The following is an 18267-nucleotide window of genomic DNA, read 5'->3' as shown; positions in this document are numbered from 1 at the left end:
ATCGGTCTCTTTCTCCATGCCCACACCATACGATGGCACTAGTCTTGATAGAAATAGTATCAACTTATCCTCCAACATACGGTTTATAAAGGTGCTTGTTTGCATGCACCCTGATCAATAGTATTCCTTGTAATAAAAAAGTTAAATTTGATAGAACCAAATATGTACCTATTAACTTTTATCAGTTTACTGGAGGCTCAAAGTAATCGAGAGAGTTTGGCTGGAGTGGTGATGGAGAAAAGGAACAGGGGACAGAAAACTTGAGCACTGGAATTGTTAATACATTTTACAATGCTAAAATATGATCCTTGAAAGTCAGGTCAGTCTAGAAGGTTTCTGTCGCAGTGGGTAACACTTAGGGAGGTTTACAATGAGATATTTTACCCATCACTTCCAAGGGAGAAAGGCCCAGAGGGTCTCCTCCTCCTGTCCATGTTCAGGCCACTATCACACTTCACCTTAAGCTGGTCTAAAGACCACTGGGTTCTGGGAAGGAAGAGCAGTTTTTCTTAGGCCATGTGACCTGGGGCCTATCTACCACTTTAATCCTATGTCCCCTTAAGAAGGAATAGCAATGATACAGCACCATTATCTGCCTTGAAGTTTTTCTGTGGAATTAAATCAAAGCATCCCCTTAAAATTTTTGTAAACCTTAGCTGCTACAAAAGATCACAGCAGGGGAATCCGATCTAGAAGCTTGCCAATAAGGTCAAAACAATGAACAATTAAAAATTACTTAGAAATATCTACACTGGCCATGACTGCAGCACATGCACTGGCGAGGCACATGCACACACTGAAGTAGAGGTAGAACCACCATTCTCAATGGAATTGAAGCACATTTTCATTTCCTCTGATTCACGTAGTACTGGGCAATGAAGTTCTACAATTTTATATTGGCAAGGCAGACCTCTCTGGACCTCTTGATTTATCCAACGGTGTAACTCGGATGATCAAAAATTCCATCCACGCTTTCATCTGAAAAATACTTTCCAGGTCTGTTCTGCTGAAGACATTCCAGGAATGCTGTGTTAGCCTGTGGGGCACACCAGGACAGAGACTCTAGGAGACCCTCTGGGTACAAAAGGCTGGTGAGCAGGGAGCCATTTCTTTAATCAACTTCTATGAAAAGCACGTGTTAGAACAATTCCGGAAAAGTTACATTGTCATAAAATTCAGATCGTTACTTTGTTTGCCGTTACTTTTAAACTTTTAAAAAGTAACAAAAAGCTGTAGCTATTTTTAAGGTTCCAGGTCCAAAAGTTGAGCAGCAGGCTCTCCCCCCTTCACCCCCCCCAAATTAAAAATCCGAATACAGTATCTCCAGTCTGGTCCAACTCAAAACCTAAGTCCATTTCTTTTCAGAACAGTTTACTGCAAAAGACACTTTCCAGCTTCATCTAGCATTAATAACTGGTAGACAGGCAGACGGAAGCAAACTGAATTATAAATATATACTGTACTAGATGTAGAACTTCTGAAGACCTGAAGACAAGACTGAAGCATTTTGGGCGACGCAGTTTAGCGACTGAATAAAGAGCCTGCCTAGAATGTAAGCTCTGTGAGGCCAGGGACATCGCCAGCTCTCACTTTAAACCGCAGCACACAAAAGATTTGTCCGTGCAGGCTCGAACCCCAGCCTTGGGGTTGAGCTCCAAGCGCAGCCCGGGAGTCACGTGACGCGCGCTCCGCCCCCTTCAGCGGGAGGTCGCGCCAATCCAGGGATAGTGCAAGTGGGCCGGGTCGTTCCGATTCTCACGGACCGAGCCTGTCGCCTCATCCCGGTCCCCGGCTCCACGTTCCAGGTCTCCGGCAAGCACTCGACCTCCAACCCAGAAGCCTGCGTTCTAACGCGGGGCGGTCTGAGGGAACCGGGCGGAGCCTCGGGAGCCTCCCCGCGCCGTGCGGCGTGCTGACGCGAGCGGCGAGCGGGGCGGGCCGGCCTCGGCTCCTCCCGCCGCGGGCCCACTGGCCGCCCGCCTCCCCCACCCTCGGCCGGTCAGCGTCCGAGACTGCGTCGCGCAGCATCGCGTCGGCCCGGCCCGGCCCGGCCCCCGGGCAGATGCCCCGAGTTGCCGCTGTCGCCGCCGCCGACTCGGCCGGTGGCGGTGTGGGAGGCGGGCGCTTGGCCCGGGGCCGCCGAGCGTGACAGACGCGGCCGGGGCCGCCGGGGGCTGTCGGGGCCGCGCGCGGACCATGTATTTCCTGAGCGGCTGGCCCAAGAGGCTGCTCTGCGCGCCGCGGAGCCCGGCCGAGGCGCCGCTCCACGTCCAGGCTGACCCTCGGAGAGCGTTCTTCGCCGTGCTGGCCCCGGCCCGCCTCAGCATCTGGTACAGCCGAGTAAGTAGGCGCCGGCGTCCCGACTTCCCCCGAGCGGCCCCTGTCCGGTCCCGACTTCCCCCGAGAGGCCCGGATCTAGTCCCGATTCTTCCCCCGAGCGACCCCGGCCCCGTCCTGACTCCCTCCGAACGACCACCGTCCGGTCCCGACTAATCCCGGAACCGTCCTGGTTACCCCCAAGTGACCCTGGAACTGGCGCGACTACCGTCGAGCGACCTCGGATCGGTCCCGACTCCCTCCGAGCGACGGCGGTCCTGTCCCAGCTAACTACCCCCGAACGCCCCCGGCCGGTCCCGACTGCCCCCGAGCGGCCCTCGCTCTCGGGTTGGAGCCGCGCGCGGGCAGTCTCCGCAGCACCCCAGTCCCCGCGTGGCACCCACAGCCGCGTGCCAGGCCCCGAGCTCCCTGGCCGAGCCCAGACTTGCCTGCCTCTCTGCCCCCTTTGCCGCCGAGCCGATGTGTTGGAACGTCCCCCAGCACTTCGGCAGCTGTGGCGTCCCAGCTCCCCGCCTCTGCTTTAAAGGTCGTTGTTTAGTGGAGTTCCGGAAAGCCTGTTGGTCTTTACCAAGTGTCAGAATTTACAGTCCTGTTGGAACTGATTTCTAACAACTTAAGGCTTGCTGGGTTTGCGTGTGGATGGATGTCTGGTTACTTAGCTCCGGGTCTCCTCCACCTACATCACGGACTCCAGTCCTTTTCTTGGCTACTCTTGGACTCTGGAGAGCTGCTGGGATGGTGGAGAGCCGAGGAGCTCACATCTGTCTGCGCCCCGCACCTGGAAGTAATAAGGTTTGGAGGGAACATGGGGTCAGAATTCTTTGCTTTCAGTCCTGGCTTTTTTTCCTTCCGTGCCCTGAGTTCCGAGTAGATAAGAGAATTAACTTTTAAAGTAAGGGGTAAGTGGGCTAGTCCCCGTCGAGTCTTTGTTGCTCCTGGACATCTGTCTGTAAAAATTATAGAATTCTGAGTTTAAGGTTGCCTCCCTCCCCATTCAAAGAGACAGTACTATTCGATGTCAGAGTGGTGGTCTTTTTGAAAAGAGACTAGAGGTTGGTTGACCTTGCCCTTGCTAGATATATGAAACGCTGGATTTTGGTTTGGTTGAACCCTTTAGATCTCTGCCTATTCCCCGGGTGTGCTGATAATGCCCTTGATTGCCCTCACACACAGCTGTGGTAAAGCCGATGCTAGAATTTAAGTAACTTAGGTTTCTCTTTTACTATTTCATAGTTAGGCTGTAAATCAAACTATTTGTCACCAGGTTTTGGCTGACCTAATTTTCAGAAAGGTACCAGAAAACCGCAGGCTACTAAACAATTACAGCATCAGCAATATGATACTCAGATCCATGCTTAATTGAATTTTTAAATATATGAGTTGTATATGTAAGTTGGTACCTAAGTGAGATCAGATCCGTTTTCAACATATGTGGCAGTTGAACAACTTTTATGTAGTGCAACTATTTAAAGTTAATAGTTGTTTGGAAGAACATAATTAGAAGTTGAATTTTACACTGTTTTCTAAATTTAGTAGTTTTGTTCGAATGTAACATTTTTAAAACCTCTCGTTTTAATTATTTTAACCTCTAAAGATACAAATCTGATTCATGTACGTGAGCATGGTAGGCCAGAAGCTCGTAGGCTACCTCCTTTCCCCTCACCTCCCTATGAAAGGGACGTTGAGGTGAGTCTCAGTTGTGTTGTGGACATTGTGACATTAATAAAATCTGTTTGGATTGGGATAGTATTATGGAATTGAAGCATCCCTTACTCATTTCCTTCAGACTACCACTCTACATACCTGACTTTCACAAAAGTACCTTGGTTACTACTAATCTCTAGTGTGTAAAACTTAGTATTTCACATACATGCAAAACAATACATCACACACAGGGAAATAAAACGTTTTCAGAGGGTAGACTTCGGGGAATATATGAGTTCAGAGGCATAAAGTGAAATAAATTTCTGGACTATCGTAGGGAGCCTACAGGGCACTCTAGGTTTACATGCTGGTTAACCTGAAACTCTGAGCACAAGCTTTGTTACCTAGAAAATCCGGCTTAAGTGAGATGATGAGCTGGAACAATGCCAGCCCCTCTTCTCCCCACCCCACCCCCATGCCCCGCCTGCCGTGCCCCGCCTGCCAAGCCTTCCTCTCTCTTGGGATATGTGCTTGTAGTCTTTCTTACCCTGTGAGAACACTCACCTGAATTTTCTCATTTCCAAACTTTACAACACAGTGTTTAGGTTACAAAATAGTAAAAGCAAAACTCTCTCTAGGTAAACCAAAGAGTCTATCACTTATACCCATAATTTGGAATGAATTGGTTTAAAATGTCTTCATTGAGAATATGAATGAGAGTGTTGATTTTATTTATTTGTTTGTTTGTTTGTTTGTTTATTAGACTGTTGTGAAGTTCAAAAGGGATTTACAGAGTTGAAGTGTTAAACAAGTTACTTTAGGACATTTGAAGGCAGGGATAGTGACTGAAATCAGAAGAGAAAATAATTAGATTTTTGCTTGCTTGAAATTTTGTTAGTACTGTTAGAATATTGTTAGTACTCAATAAAGTAAGTATGCATAAGAAAAAGGTACTTTTAAAAGAGAAAACCAGTTTTGTGGAAGAAATGTGCATTTAATCTCAACTGGTTATTTGCTTGTCTGAAAAAGTTGCTGTATGTGAAGTTTTGACTACCCATTAGACTATGGGAACATTAAACTAAAATCTCTAAAAATAACAGGTTTTTTTGTTTTTGTTTTTGTTTTTTGTTTTTTCGAGACAGGGTTTCTCTGTGTAGCTGAGGCTGTCCTGGAACTCACTCTGTAGACCAGGCTGGCCTCGAACTTAGAAATCCTGCCTCTTAGAGGATTTCTTAGAGGAGCCTGCCTCTGCCTCCCAAGTGCTGGGATTAAAGTGCGCCACCACCGCCCGGCTTTTGTTTGTTTTTTGAGACGTGGTTTCTCTATATAGCCCTGGCTGTGCTGAAACTCACTCTGTAGACCAAGCTGGTCTCAAATTCAGAAATCTGCCTGCCTCTGCCTCCCAAGTGCTGGGATTAAAGGTGTGTGCCCTACTGCCTGGCTTCTAGTAAGCTTTTATGAACCACTTAGAGCTACCTTCATTAAGTACTAAATTTGAAAGTAATTTGAAGTCTATAATACTGTTACCCACATTTTGGAAGCCATAAGTGGCTGTTTTTTAAATATTTAGAATGTGGCTTAGTGGCTTAGTGGCCCCCTCCTGTAATCCGAGCAGGTGAGATTGGGAGGATGAGGCAGGAACTGCTGTGGATTTGAGGCCAATCTGAGCTAGCATAAGGGCTAGAGGAAGACCTTGTCAAGGAAAAGGAAGGAGGAAGAGTGAGGAGAAAGAGAAAAGAAAGAAAGATTTAGTATGTATGTGACTCAGGTGACAGGCAGGACTTTATTGATGGGATGGGTATTTCTCTGAGAGTGCTGTAGAGTTCAGCTGGGGATTGAGCTGCTCCGTGACTGAGTGCTGTGTGGGATGAGCTGCGCTTGGTAGTGTAGTGAGGACCGTGGCTATTCTTTAGTAGACTCCTTGACTGTAACTGAACGACTACATACGTGAGCATTAAAATATTTTCCATGTTGCCATTCTGAGTTAGATACATACTCATCTCAATTTTCAGGTCACTGATTTCAGAATATTTAAATTACTTTCTCAAGGTTTTTTGAATACTAATTGTAAAGGGTAGCATAAATAGGCAGCACATGAAAGTAATGAAGGACTTATATTGAGAGAAAACATTTTGCCCAATGATATGTGTTAATAAGATACATGAAAGCCTTCTGTTGTTATTTATTTATTTGTTTGTTTGTTTGTTTGTTTTTGAGACAGAGTTTCACTCTGTGTCACTGGCCGGCTTGGGACTCACCATCACACCCAGAGAATGAAAGTCTTTTGAGTTACCACTGTGGGTTGCTAATAAAAAGTTGAGATTGGTAATTCATCACTGTCTCATAAATAATGTATTTGAGTAACCCTGAGCAGAAACTTGCATTCCTGTTGATGTGTGCTAATAGTGAACAATCCCTGTTACTGCATACATGGAAAAGACAGTAAGGTAGATGTCTCAGGAGCCAAGCTGTACGTATATAATTAGCTGCATCCTCAGGAGGGCTGTTTAATTTCCTTCTTCTTTTTTCTGACAGTCGAATTTCACCTTTTCAGCTCTGTTCTGTTACTGCCTCCAGAGACCTTCCTTATACATCCACGTGTCTAGTCGTCTAGGGTTCACTTCATTAAAGCATAAAGTCCAAGCTCCTTAGTTTGATATGAGAGCCACTCCTGTCCTGGAATGCTCTCGTGCCTCATGTCTGGTGGTGAGTGTATTACCTATCCTTCGCTTCTGTTGCAATCCCACTTTCTCCATGAGTCATCGCTACCTACTGTAACCAGAAGGGTTCATTTATTGATGAAGTACTATTTTGGGTTTTTTTCCTTCTAGCTTTATTGAAGTATATATATGACAAAAATTGTAAAACTTATGATGTATGGTAAAATGTTTTTTATATACATGTGTAGTGATAGCTATAATCAAGCTAATAAGCATGTCCACCACCTCACGTAGTTCCTTTATGCATATAAAAACACTTAAGATCTACCTCAGGCTATAGAGATAGCTTGGTGGTTAAGAGCACTTACTTGGAGGGGACCCAGGGTTAGTTCACATGCTGATGCCCTCTTCTGGTCTCTGCGGGCATAGGGTACCCATTTGGGGTATATACATACATGTAGACACACATATATATAAAAAAATCTCTTGAGCCTCTGACCTACACACACACACACACACACACACACACACACATGTTGTAGCACATGCATGGCCCCCCACCCAACACAATATTATACTATTGTATAATAATAATAATAGTGAGCAAATTTCAAGTATATACTACTATTACCTGTAGTTTCCAAACTCTTCATTAAATCACAAAAATTGACTAGTCTTATAACTATGTATTTGTAGTTGACCCAAATCGCCCCATTTCTTCCACTCTGACTTCTGGTAATCTCTATTTTATTCTTGCTTTTTATGAGTTTTACTTCTTGAGAATTTGCATATGTAGTAGCTTCTGCAGTATATGCTAACCTTTGGCTGTTATTTACAGTTATTTCATTAAAAAGTTCATCCATGTTGTACTAAGTATCAGGATTTCCTTTTTTTTAAAAGACTGAGTAATATCCCATTTTATACATACCACATTTCCGCTATCAGTTCATCTGTTGACAACCACTTAAGTTGTTTCCACATTATGGTGACTGGAGTAATGCTTTTAGTGAATACCGGCATGCAGGTAACTTTTAAAATACTCATTTCAATTCCTTTTTTTTTTTTTTTGTACATCTTTGGAGTGCTCAAGTATGCACACAGATACGTACTAAAGATATTTGAATTATGAAACTATATGGTTCTTTAAAAAATTTGTAAAGAATACCCCATATGGTTTTCTGTAGCTGCTATATCAATTACACTCTAACCAGTTTCTAGAAATTCCCTTTTCTATATTCTCACCAACATTTATCATTTGACTTCTTGGTGAAAACCATTGTAGCAGGTACAGAATTACAGCTTTGATGTGCATGCATTTCCCTGCTCATTAGCAATACTGAGTACCTATTGGTCTACTGACTGTTTTTACTTTATTTTGTGGGGGGAAAATGTCAGTTCAGGCCCATCACTGATTTAAATGTTTTTCTTTTTCCTGTTAACTTTATGAATTGCTAAATGTTTTAGTTAGGGTTTTACTGCTGTGAACAGACCCCATGATCTTATACACATCTTATAAATGACAACATTTAACTGGGGCTGGCTTACAGGTTCAGAGGTTCAATCCATTGTCATCAAGGCAGAAGCATGGCAGCATCCAGGCAGGCGTGGTGCAGGAGGAACTGAGGGTTCTACATCTTTATCCAAAGGAATCCAGGAACAGACTAGGCATCCTCAGGCATCTAGGAGGAAGATCTCTAAGCCCATCCTCACAGTGACACACTTCCTCCAACAAGGCCACACCTTCCAATAGAGCCACTCCCTGGGACGAGCATACACAAAACCATCACACTGAGTATCTTGCATCTGGACATGGTGTGCACTTCCTCCCTTTACATGGACTGTCTTTTCATCAGCTGTTTTCCTTGCTGGTTGGAAGCTTTTTAGATTCACTATTTCCCACTGTTTATCTGTGCATTGGTTCTTTGCTTTTGGTGCCATCCAAAACATTTACCAAGACCAGTATCAGGGAGCTTTCCTTCCATTTTCATCAGGAAATTGATTGTTTCAGGCCCTGTGTTTAGTTTAAGTTTTCAGTTTGCCCTGACTTGACCTTTGTAGATGAGTGCTTTATTCATCCTTTCCATTTAGATATCTAGTTTTCCTGGCACCATTTGATGAAAAGGTTGTTTTCCCTTTTGTTGAACCTCAGAGTCTTTATCAAAGGCGAGGTGATAGTGTGTGGGGTTGTTGGGATGGGGGGCTTGGTTTCTCTGTAGAGGTTCTCTTCTGTTCCATTCATTCTGTTCATCTCTGTGCCTTGCTTCTATCCATATATAGTGCTATCTTGATTGCTGTAGCTATACACTATACTTAAAAACCAGTATGAATAAAGTATTGGTTTTTTGTTTGATTGCTTTTGCTATTTGGTCTTTTGGGTTCTCTATGAATTTTAAGATTGTTCTATAAATTTCTATGAAAAAAATCATTGGAATTTCAATAGAGTGTATTGGCTGTATGAACATTTAAACAATGTCAGCTTGTATCCATGAACATGGGATAGCTTTCCCATCTGTGTCAGGCTCAGGGTCTTGCAGCCTCAGTGCCATCTGGTTAGTTACATTTATATACTGTTTTACTTTTGGATGTTGTTTATAAATAGGGTTGCATTCTTAAGTTCTTTTCAGCTTGTTTTTAGTGTAAAGAAATAATGGTTTTGTGCACAGTTTTTATATCTTGACATTTACTGACTTTGTGTACTTCTTTTCAGTTGTAGAATCTTTAGGGCTTTCTGCATTGCACTTCTTCCTTGGACTTCTGCTTTTATTGTAAATTTTGCACTTATGCTTTATTTTTAAAACTTTAAAGCTTTTTAGGCAGCAAAACTAGCTCATTTCATATTAGCCAGGGTATTTTGAACACGGTACAAGCCTGTAAATTCTGGCTACTTAAAGAGGTTGAGACAGGTTTGAAAATCATTGCTTTTCAAACAAGGATGCTTTATCAGTTCTGCCCACATTAGCTTGATTAAATATTATTTCTTAGATTTTTTCTTGTGGTCTAAAGGAAGATCAGGCTAATTATATTTCTTTGCCATTTATTTCATGGAAAAGAATTTTGTATATTTTTACTTTTCCAGTTTTGATAGTGTACGCTGTTACCTAAACCTCACTATTAATCAGTACTTTACTTTAGAATATCAGTACAATTTATTATTAGCTGGCCAAGGTTCTATGAATCTTATGTGATTGGAAAATATTTCGAAGCCACAAATATCAAAAATATTTGGTATTTATAGTGTTACGGCTGAAAAATCACTGTTGCATTTGAGATACTCTGGTAGTTGATTGCTACATAGCAAAAGGGCTCTTTTGTTTAAACATTACTTTTTTTTTTTTTTAAAGAAAGTTCACTATAATCAATATATCAGTCAGGCCATTTCTCTCTAGTCTTGAGGAGGGTCCTTTGAGCTTTTGTTGATGTTCCTTCTTTGGGTACTACTTAGCCAGATTCTTTAAAATGTTCCACTGAAGCCTGTCTTGGCTGTGTCTCCCATTATTTTATTACTTGGAGTCTTCATGCTACCAAACAATGATATGAATATGAAAATGGGAAGCTGAAGAGCTGCCCAGGTACATGATTATCACATGGCTCAGGGAGATGCTACACTATCTCTAGGTTCCTGCTCACATGCATCAGGTTTTTCCAAAGTAGGTTATAAGCTTTATAAAAGTACAGTTTTGGTAGTTTTTATTATGTTCTATCTTGTAACCTTTAATAGGTATTGACTGAAATCTTTGTGCTTTTTATTTTAAAAATAAACTTATTTTTAAAAGCAGATTTAAGTTTTCAACAAAATTAGGCAGCAAGAACAGAGACTCCTCAAATATTGCCTGTCTCTCCCTCAATAACTTCCCCTCATATCACATTTGTTACAACCAGTGGCCCCACACTGACAGTGATTATTATGGAAAGTCCGTATTTGCCTTACTGTTCCCTCTTGCCATCCTGTGTTCTATGAGTTTTAAGAAATGTATAATAGTATAATATGTTTTAATCAACTTTTTTTTTTTAACTCTTCCAAGATATCTGAGATAATGAGCTTAAAGAGAGGGACATTTGTTTTGAGTCATGGTTTGGAGATGGCAGTCCCTGTTGGAAAGGCCTGTTGCTTTGGGGCCTGTGAAGAAATACATGATGATGTGAATGTATGACAGAGGAAGCCTCTCCCCTCATGGTAGCCCAGAAGGGGAAGAAGGGGCAGAGAAGAGGGACCATGGTCCTAGTATCTTTTTCAAGTGTATGCACCCAGTGACTAATTTCATTTCTTAGGGCCCTACTTTCTGCTACCTCCCAATAGCACCAAGCCTAAAACACCCAGGTCTTTGGGGAACATTTATGACCCAGACCATAAAATATAGAGTATTTGCTGCAGTAAATAATCCTCTGTGGTCTACGCATTTACTCATTTCCTCCAGCCCTCACAACCCCTATTTAAATCAACAACAATAAAGCCTACAACCAAAACCAAACAATCTGTCTATCCTTTTCCAAGTATCATATAATTGGAACTGTATAGTGTTCATCTTTTCCAGTAATAATGTATTTAAGATTTCTCCATGTTTTTTCATGTCTTGATGTCTGGATCTGCCATAGTTAATCAATTACTGAAGGGATAACATGATTACTTCCAAGTTTGGGCAATGTTTATGAAACTACTATCATGTTTGTGTTCTCCTTTTTTTGTTGTTGTTGTTTTTTTTTGTTTGTTTGTTTTTCGAGACAGGGTTTCTCTGTATAGCCCTGGCTGCCCTGGAACTCACTCTGTAAACCAGGCTGGCCTCAAGCTCAGAAATCTGCCTGCCTCTGCCTCTCTAGTGCTGGGATTAAAAGCATGTACCACCGCTGCTCGGCTGTGTTCTACTTTTGTTGTTGCTGCCATTTAAACAGGACCTTTCTTATTATGTAGCCCAAGCTAGTCTCAAACTCACTAACTCAAGCTGGCCTTAAATTCATGATCCTCTTGCCTAAGCCTCCTAAGTGCTGGGAGACACCACACTAGTGTCTTTAAACTGTGAATATATTTTTAGCTCACTTGGATAAGTAATGAGTAAATACTACCTTATATGATTAGTGTGTTTGGTTTTGTAAGAAGGAGCCAGTTGTGTAAAGTGGCTATTATCATTTTGCATTTTCAGTAGCAAAGAATGTGAATTCCTGTTGTTCTATCATATCCTTGCTAGCATTTGAATGTTAACCATTCTAATAGGTATTTAATGGTTGCTATCTTATGTTTATTACTTTCTCAAAGGACAAAGGATAATGAATATCTTGTGGGAAGATTGCTTTCCATGTGTATTTCTTGCTTGGTGATTGTTGAGATCTTTTGCCCAACTTTTAATTGGGTTGTTTTGTTACTGAATTTTACGTTTGTGTATTTTTATATCAGTTAATTATTAGGTGTTTGCAAACATGTCCCTACTCTGTGCCTTCTGTCCTCATTCTCTTACTAGCATTTTCACAGAACAGTTTTTAATTTTAATAAATTATGAACCATTTGCTCTAGATATTGACTCTTGGTAGGAAGTCACTGCTCAATCTTAGGTCATCTAGGTTTTTACTATGTCATATTCCAGGAATTTTACACTTTACACATAGGATTTTGATTTATTTTGAATTCTTGAGAATTGTGTAAGGAATGCATCTTGATAAACTTTTATGAATTGATTTCCATTTATTTTAGCATTGTATTGCTTTTGCTCTTTGACAACAATCAGTTGACTGTGTGAGTTTGTGTCTAGCCTCTCTGTGCTGGTTCTTTGATCAGTTTGTCTATTTCTTTCTGCTTGATGACTATGGCTTTATAGTGGTAAGTCAGACTGTAGAGATGGCTCAGCTGTTAACAGGTTCACAACCAAAAATACAGTGATAAGTCTTTAATTTAGCATTACCATATTCTTCATTACTCTTTGTCTTCAAACTCTTCATCTAAAGTTTAGAGTTAATTTGCTGTCATCCTTCAAATAGGTACTGGTATTTGGCCTAGGATTGCAGTGAATTTGTAGGTCAAACTACAAACTAGGAAGAATTGATATCTCAACAGTGTTGACCCTTCCTTTCCATTAATATGGGCTATTCATTTATTTTTTGATATTTTTCATTAATATTTTATATAATATTTCTTATGTACATAATTATTAGATTTATAACATTAAATATTTCATTGGGGATAATATATAATTAGAAATCTGCTTTTATTTTAAATCATACTTTTTCATTATTGGAATATATGAAAATGATCAACTCTTGTGTATTAATTTTGTATCTTGAAACCTTGCTATCACTGCTTAGTTTCTTCAGAATTTGCTATTGCTTTTTTTGAAATTTTGTATATGGCACTGTTATCTGTGAATGAAGACAGTTTAATATCTTCCTTCCCAATATGTATCCCTTTTATTTTCTTTGTCTTGTGATATTTGTGCTGCTTTACACGTAGACTTTTATTTATTTTGATTCTTAAGAATTATGTTGGGTATGCATCTTGTGCAACTATTATGAACAGTAGTGAATACATCCTTGCCTTGTTCCTCAGGTGAGAAAGTTTGGAGTTTCTCATTACTAAGTATAAATACAAGATGGAGGATTTTTGTAGCTATTTATTGGCAAGTTAAAGTTGTGTGAATGGGTATTACACATGTTAAGATGCTTTTGGGGACTGTTATTGATATAAAAATTTTTCTTTAGTCTGTTTAGTTGGCGTTTGAATGTTGAACCAACCTTGAATGCCTGGGATATAATCTACTTGGCCCTGGTACATGGTTCCTTTTTAGATTCAATTTGCTAATGTTTAGTTGAGAAATTTATCATCCAAATTCTTGAGGGTCTTGTTGGTCTGTTGGTTTTGGTTTTCCTGTAGTAGTTTTGTCTGGTTTGGGTAGGATAATGTTGGACTCACAAAATGAATTAGGAGAGATCCCTGTCCACTGTTGCTTCATCTTAGGGAAGGTTATAGAGAACTGATGTAATTTTCTTTTTAATTATTTGGCTTAATTCACCTACGGACATGGTTCTATTTTGGAAAGTTACTAATCATTGATTTAATTTCACTTATTCAGTAGATGTATATATAACTAACAGCTTGCTTTTCTTTGGTAACTTACATGGACTATTGAAAGTGGATGATTTGATATTATGCAACAGCTTAAAATATTTCCAGCATATTCTATAAGTAATGTTTAAATTTAGCTTGTATATGTTTGTATGATATACTACTAAAATCAAATATATCTGTTTTCTTCCAGCCGAGTGTGTTAATTGTAACATACAAGGAACCAGCTAAATCATCTACTCAGTTTGGATCTTACAGACAAACAGAATGGAGGCCCGATAGCACCATGATAGCAGTGTCCGTAAGTCGATCTTTCAGATTGCTGTTATTTGTTTAAGGAACTAAACTTGCATTTAAGTGGGATTTTCTAAGATGATGTCACGTTAGTCTTTCTCACACACACACACACACACACAGAATCTTTTTGTGATATAAAGCTGTACTGCCTTCTGTGGCCTGTGCTCTCCTACTCTCTCCCCTGCAGCCACTGTGTCTTCTTTAACTGTATCCCATCTGCCATCCCCAAACAACACCGTGTCCCTTTGTAATCTTTTGAGACACCCTCACCCCTAGCCCACCGCTAATGTATGTTAAGAGAAATAAGAAAATGAGTTAGGGAACTTAGATTTTATTTACCCTATCTTCCATCATGGACACCAAACTGGAGTCTTGTGCTCCACAAGTGGTCAACCGCTGTCCACTTACTGTTGTCTTTTCTCTTGTTAGCTCCTCTGTCTGCTTGGGTCCAGCCTCTTTCTAGTCTGTGGAAGAGCATGTTGACTGAGCTGCTCATCTGAAAATACTCCAGACGACCAAAAGTGCCAAGTAGTTTGTGCTTCTTGTAGCACAATTGCAGACCTCACAGCCACATAACAGATCCTGTCTTTAACATCTGAGCCATCTCTCCAGCCCTAGTTCAATTCTTGATGAATTATCAGTTTGTATAGTACTGCTGTTATAGTTTATTTGTAGTGCCACTGCTGAGTGTGAAAAGCTGAGATTTACTCTGTATGCACAACCTGTATAGAGTATCTCCAGATTCATAAAATACTCACTGAAGTTAAGAAAACTAATTATTAATTCAGAACAAACTGAAGTGGATTCCACTAAGAAGGGCATTAATTGAAAGCAAAAATAATAACATATGACACAGAAAAGGCCATAGTTGGAACAGACGCCGAGGCTTGGGAAACTCAGACTTTTAAGCCCATGATTGATTGTTTTTGGTTTTTGTTAGAGATAGCAGCTGAATGTTTGGACTAGTGTTGCCCACAGCTGTTTGATGGCTTAGTGGTGGTAAGGGTTTGTTGTAAACTTTTTTAGCTTTTGGCTGAAATTAACATTGTTTTGAACACAAAGAAGTCACCTACTTGATAGGGAATGAATGACTTTAGGAAACAGCTGTTTTTGTGTGTGCTGGGATTAAACCTGGGGTAACACATGTGCTAATGTAACCACGCTACCACTAAGTTATACCTCACATGGAAAATGGATTTTGCTATAGATTTGATAAAATTGAATTCGTTCTAAAACTATGAACAGGCCCCATCTAGGAAACTGATGCATTGTGAAGTAAGTTTAGTGACAACTAACAAAATTGCTTGAATCTTACGTAGTGTCACACTGCTTTTAATACTTATAATACTTCCAGTATTCAGTCTGTTTCCCCCTCCCTCCACGATGGCCCTAGGGATCAAATTCAGGCTGTTAGGTTTGGCCACACATACCTTTAACCAGGGAGCTATCTTGCCAGCTTAGGATGCATTTATTCTTTGAGCCAGGGCCTGAGAACCTTTCATGGAAACTAGGTTGGTCTCAAACACACAGAGATCTGCTTGATTCTGTCTCTCCATTGTTGGGATTAAAGCTGTGTGTCACCATGCCTAGCTAGGAAGAATAAGTTTTGATGAATGTTGATCAAATTAAAGGATATTCATCACCTTTTCAGCATGCTTTTTATCTTACCATCTTCCATTTGTGTTTATTGATGTCTGTATGCACAATAGGTCCATTATCTTGGGAGAACAGTATCGTTTGTCTTCTTATTCTAAACATGTATACTAAAGACTTTGAAAATGAAAATAGAAATTACAGATCTTTAAGAAGAATTTAGACAGTGCAGTCTGCTACTTTCATAGTTATTTGAAGATAAATTAGTGAATTTGAATGGTTATATATAGGTATGTTATCAGAGGGAATTAGATTGATACCTGAAAGGATTAAGCAATAGTTACATGCTTTCTTTATATAATTTGGGAGTCATGGAGAAAGGCCATTATAATAGTGTATAGTAACAGATTTGGTGACTATTAAAGGGACATTTATTTCTAAGACTTTAAAAATTGTTCAAAGGCAATTTATGAAATGTCAGTAGGAGGATGTCATTGAGATTTAAAAGTATGTTTGTTATACACAAAAATCTGAATATTTATTTAAAATGATACCAAATATCAAATAGTAAACCAAGATATTGTTTGTGTTTCAGTAATGTATTAGGTGACATGCTAGTACAAAGTGGTGCTTTGCCCTGTTGTCAGTGTAGTCCTGGGTGGGCTTGATTACCTTGCTGTGTAGTGAATCAGCATTTGAGTGTCTGAAGTGTGGAGCATTTTGACCTTTGAGTGACTGATCTTCCAGACAGTATTTATATTAACGTTACCATCTTGAGAACTGACCATTCTTTTGGTATCTTTCCTGCACTTACGAGGTGGCAGTAAAAGTTTACAAGTCATGATCCTGTATGGGGTAGGAAGTATTTATGACTTCTGTTGTGGTTTGATTTGAAGTCATTAGCCTTTTGTTTTTCTGTTGCAAGAATGTAAATTTGCTATGAAGAATTTGAAAGATAATGGTTCCTGAACAATCTTTACTTTCTTCTTTAATATCCTAGTAAGTTAAGCTAGTTTGGACATTATATTGCAGTTGGACAAGATAGTGTTCAAAGCAAACTGCAGCTGCCCTGGGAAATCTGTCTCCTCTCACTCCCTTAGCAGAGAGCAGGGAAGCTTGTCCTGGAGAGTAGGAAACCCCTGGGAGGGGGGGGTCTCTTGGGTTCGGATCAGTCCTACTTTGGATTCATCTCCCTTGCCCCTGAGTTAATAGAAATCCAGTATTCAGGTAAAGAAGTTGAGAGGGAACACTGCCACTTTACTCTTTTGCTTGATTTTATACTGAAAGTGTCTTCTAAGAGCAACGATACATAGTATTTAATGCATTTATGTAAATGTAAGGTAGTTGTTCACGTATACCATGGTCATATAATACAATTCTTTTGTGTTGTTTGTACTTTTGTTGTTGTTTAGTTTTATTTTTGAGCTAAATCTCTCAGGGTAGCCTAGGACAGACAGAAACCTGCTTCAGTCATCCAAAACTACAATTTTTTAAATTTAATTTCTATTTTATAATATTTAATTACTTAAGAAACTTAGATGTTCATATTTGAACTTCAGATGTTCGTATCTTGGAAATTAGAGATAGACTTTAGTTAGCTGATGCTTATATTTTGAAATTTCAAGATTTGCTCTTATCATTTTCCCTAGTGTCTCACAGTGTATTTTATAGTAAGAGACTTAATTTTTATTTTTAACTATATAAATTATGCTGTTTTTATAAATGATAGTTTTGGGGTACAATCAGACATTTTATGCTTTTACTAATTGGTTATATTTCTTTTCGAACTTAGAGTAATTATTTGCCATTCTTTTGTAAAGTTCAAAGAGTGCTGTGTATTTTGCATAGTTTTGTAAAATATTTCAGCTTTCAGTTACATAGCTTATAAAACATTTTTAAAATTTGTTGAACACTTTTTAAAATGGCTTATATTAAGCATCATTTTACACATATAAAAAGACTATAATTCTCCAAAGGAGGGTTATAGTCCTGTAAAATTAGAGCCTAAGATGACAGTCACAACATTCTAATTTATGGTTAATAAAATTCTCTTTCAGACAGCAAATGGCTACATCTTGTTTTTTCATATTACATCTTCAAGAGGGGAGAAATACCTTTATGAACCAGTGTATCCCAAGTAAGTTTACTGACTTTTATTCTTTTAATATGTGGCTTGCATGCTTAATATTTTTTTAAAAATATTATACGTTGGGGTTATCTAAAGTCATTAAGATGTTAAGTTGCCAGTATTTCTAAAATGGAGCTTTAGAAATTACTAGCCTTTGAACTGTCATTTTTTAAATTTAAGAAATATGTCGTTCAGTATGTCAGTGGGCACTGAGTATTGCTGTGGTCTTGGGCTTCCTGACTACTGACACGCTCCAGTCAGATGTCTTCAGCTCATTAGAATGCAGAGCTGAGGGGAGGTGAAGAGGGGACCTCTTAGCCAGTGACAGGCACCTTTGCCTATGTCTCTGTATGTGCACAGGAAAAGACGGGGAACATGGACTTCAGTCTTTAAACTATCATTGTGTGTTACACATCTCCATAGCATGCTTCACTTTTAAATAAAAGAACATATAACTTTAAAATAAACATTTCCTCTGGGGACAATCTACCTATATGCCAGAAGGGTGCTTGATGTTACATGAGAGATTGCTGCCAATATGATTAAAAAGAAACAGCTGAGAA

The 18267-nt window shown here is 39.8% G+C and overlaps 1 protein-coding gene across 2 annotated transcripts in view; it reads left to right on the top strand.

Moving 5' to 3' along the window:
- The first annotated feature begins 2001 nt into the window (after positions 1-2001).
- The window catches only part of Ric1 (RIC1 homolog, RAB6A GEF complex partner 1), a 77947-nt gene continuing 61681 nt past the window's right edge, over positions 2002-18267 (top strand). For both annotated transcript variants that reach the window (XM_052187497.1, XM_052187487.1), the window contains exons 1-3: positions 2002-2340; positions 13880-13987; positions 17634-17713. In XM_052187497.1, the coding sequence (XP_052043457.1) occupies positions 2197-2340; positions 13880-13987; positions 17634-17713 (332 nt within the window). In that variant the 5' untranslated portion in view covers positions 2002-2196. The remainder of the gene's footprint in view (positions 2341-13879; positions 13988-17633; positions 17714-18267) is intronic.

Source organism: Apodemus sylvaticus, chromosome 1 (assembly GCF_947179515.1).
Source record: "Apodemus sylvaticus chromosome 1, mApoSyl1.1, whole genome shotgun sequence".
Lineage (NCBI taxonomy): Eukaryota > Metazoa > Chordata > Mammalia > Rodentia > Muridae > Apodemus > Apodemus sylvaticus.
The sequence above is the reverse complement of the archived record's forward strand: the minus strand, read 5'-3'. Positions and strand labels throughout refer to the sequence as shown.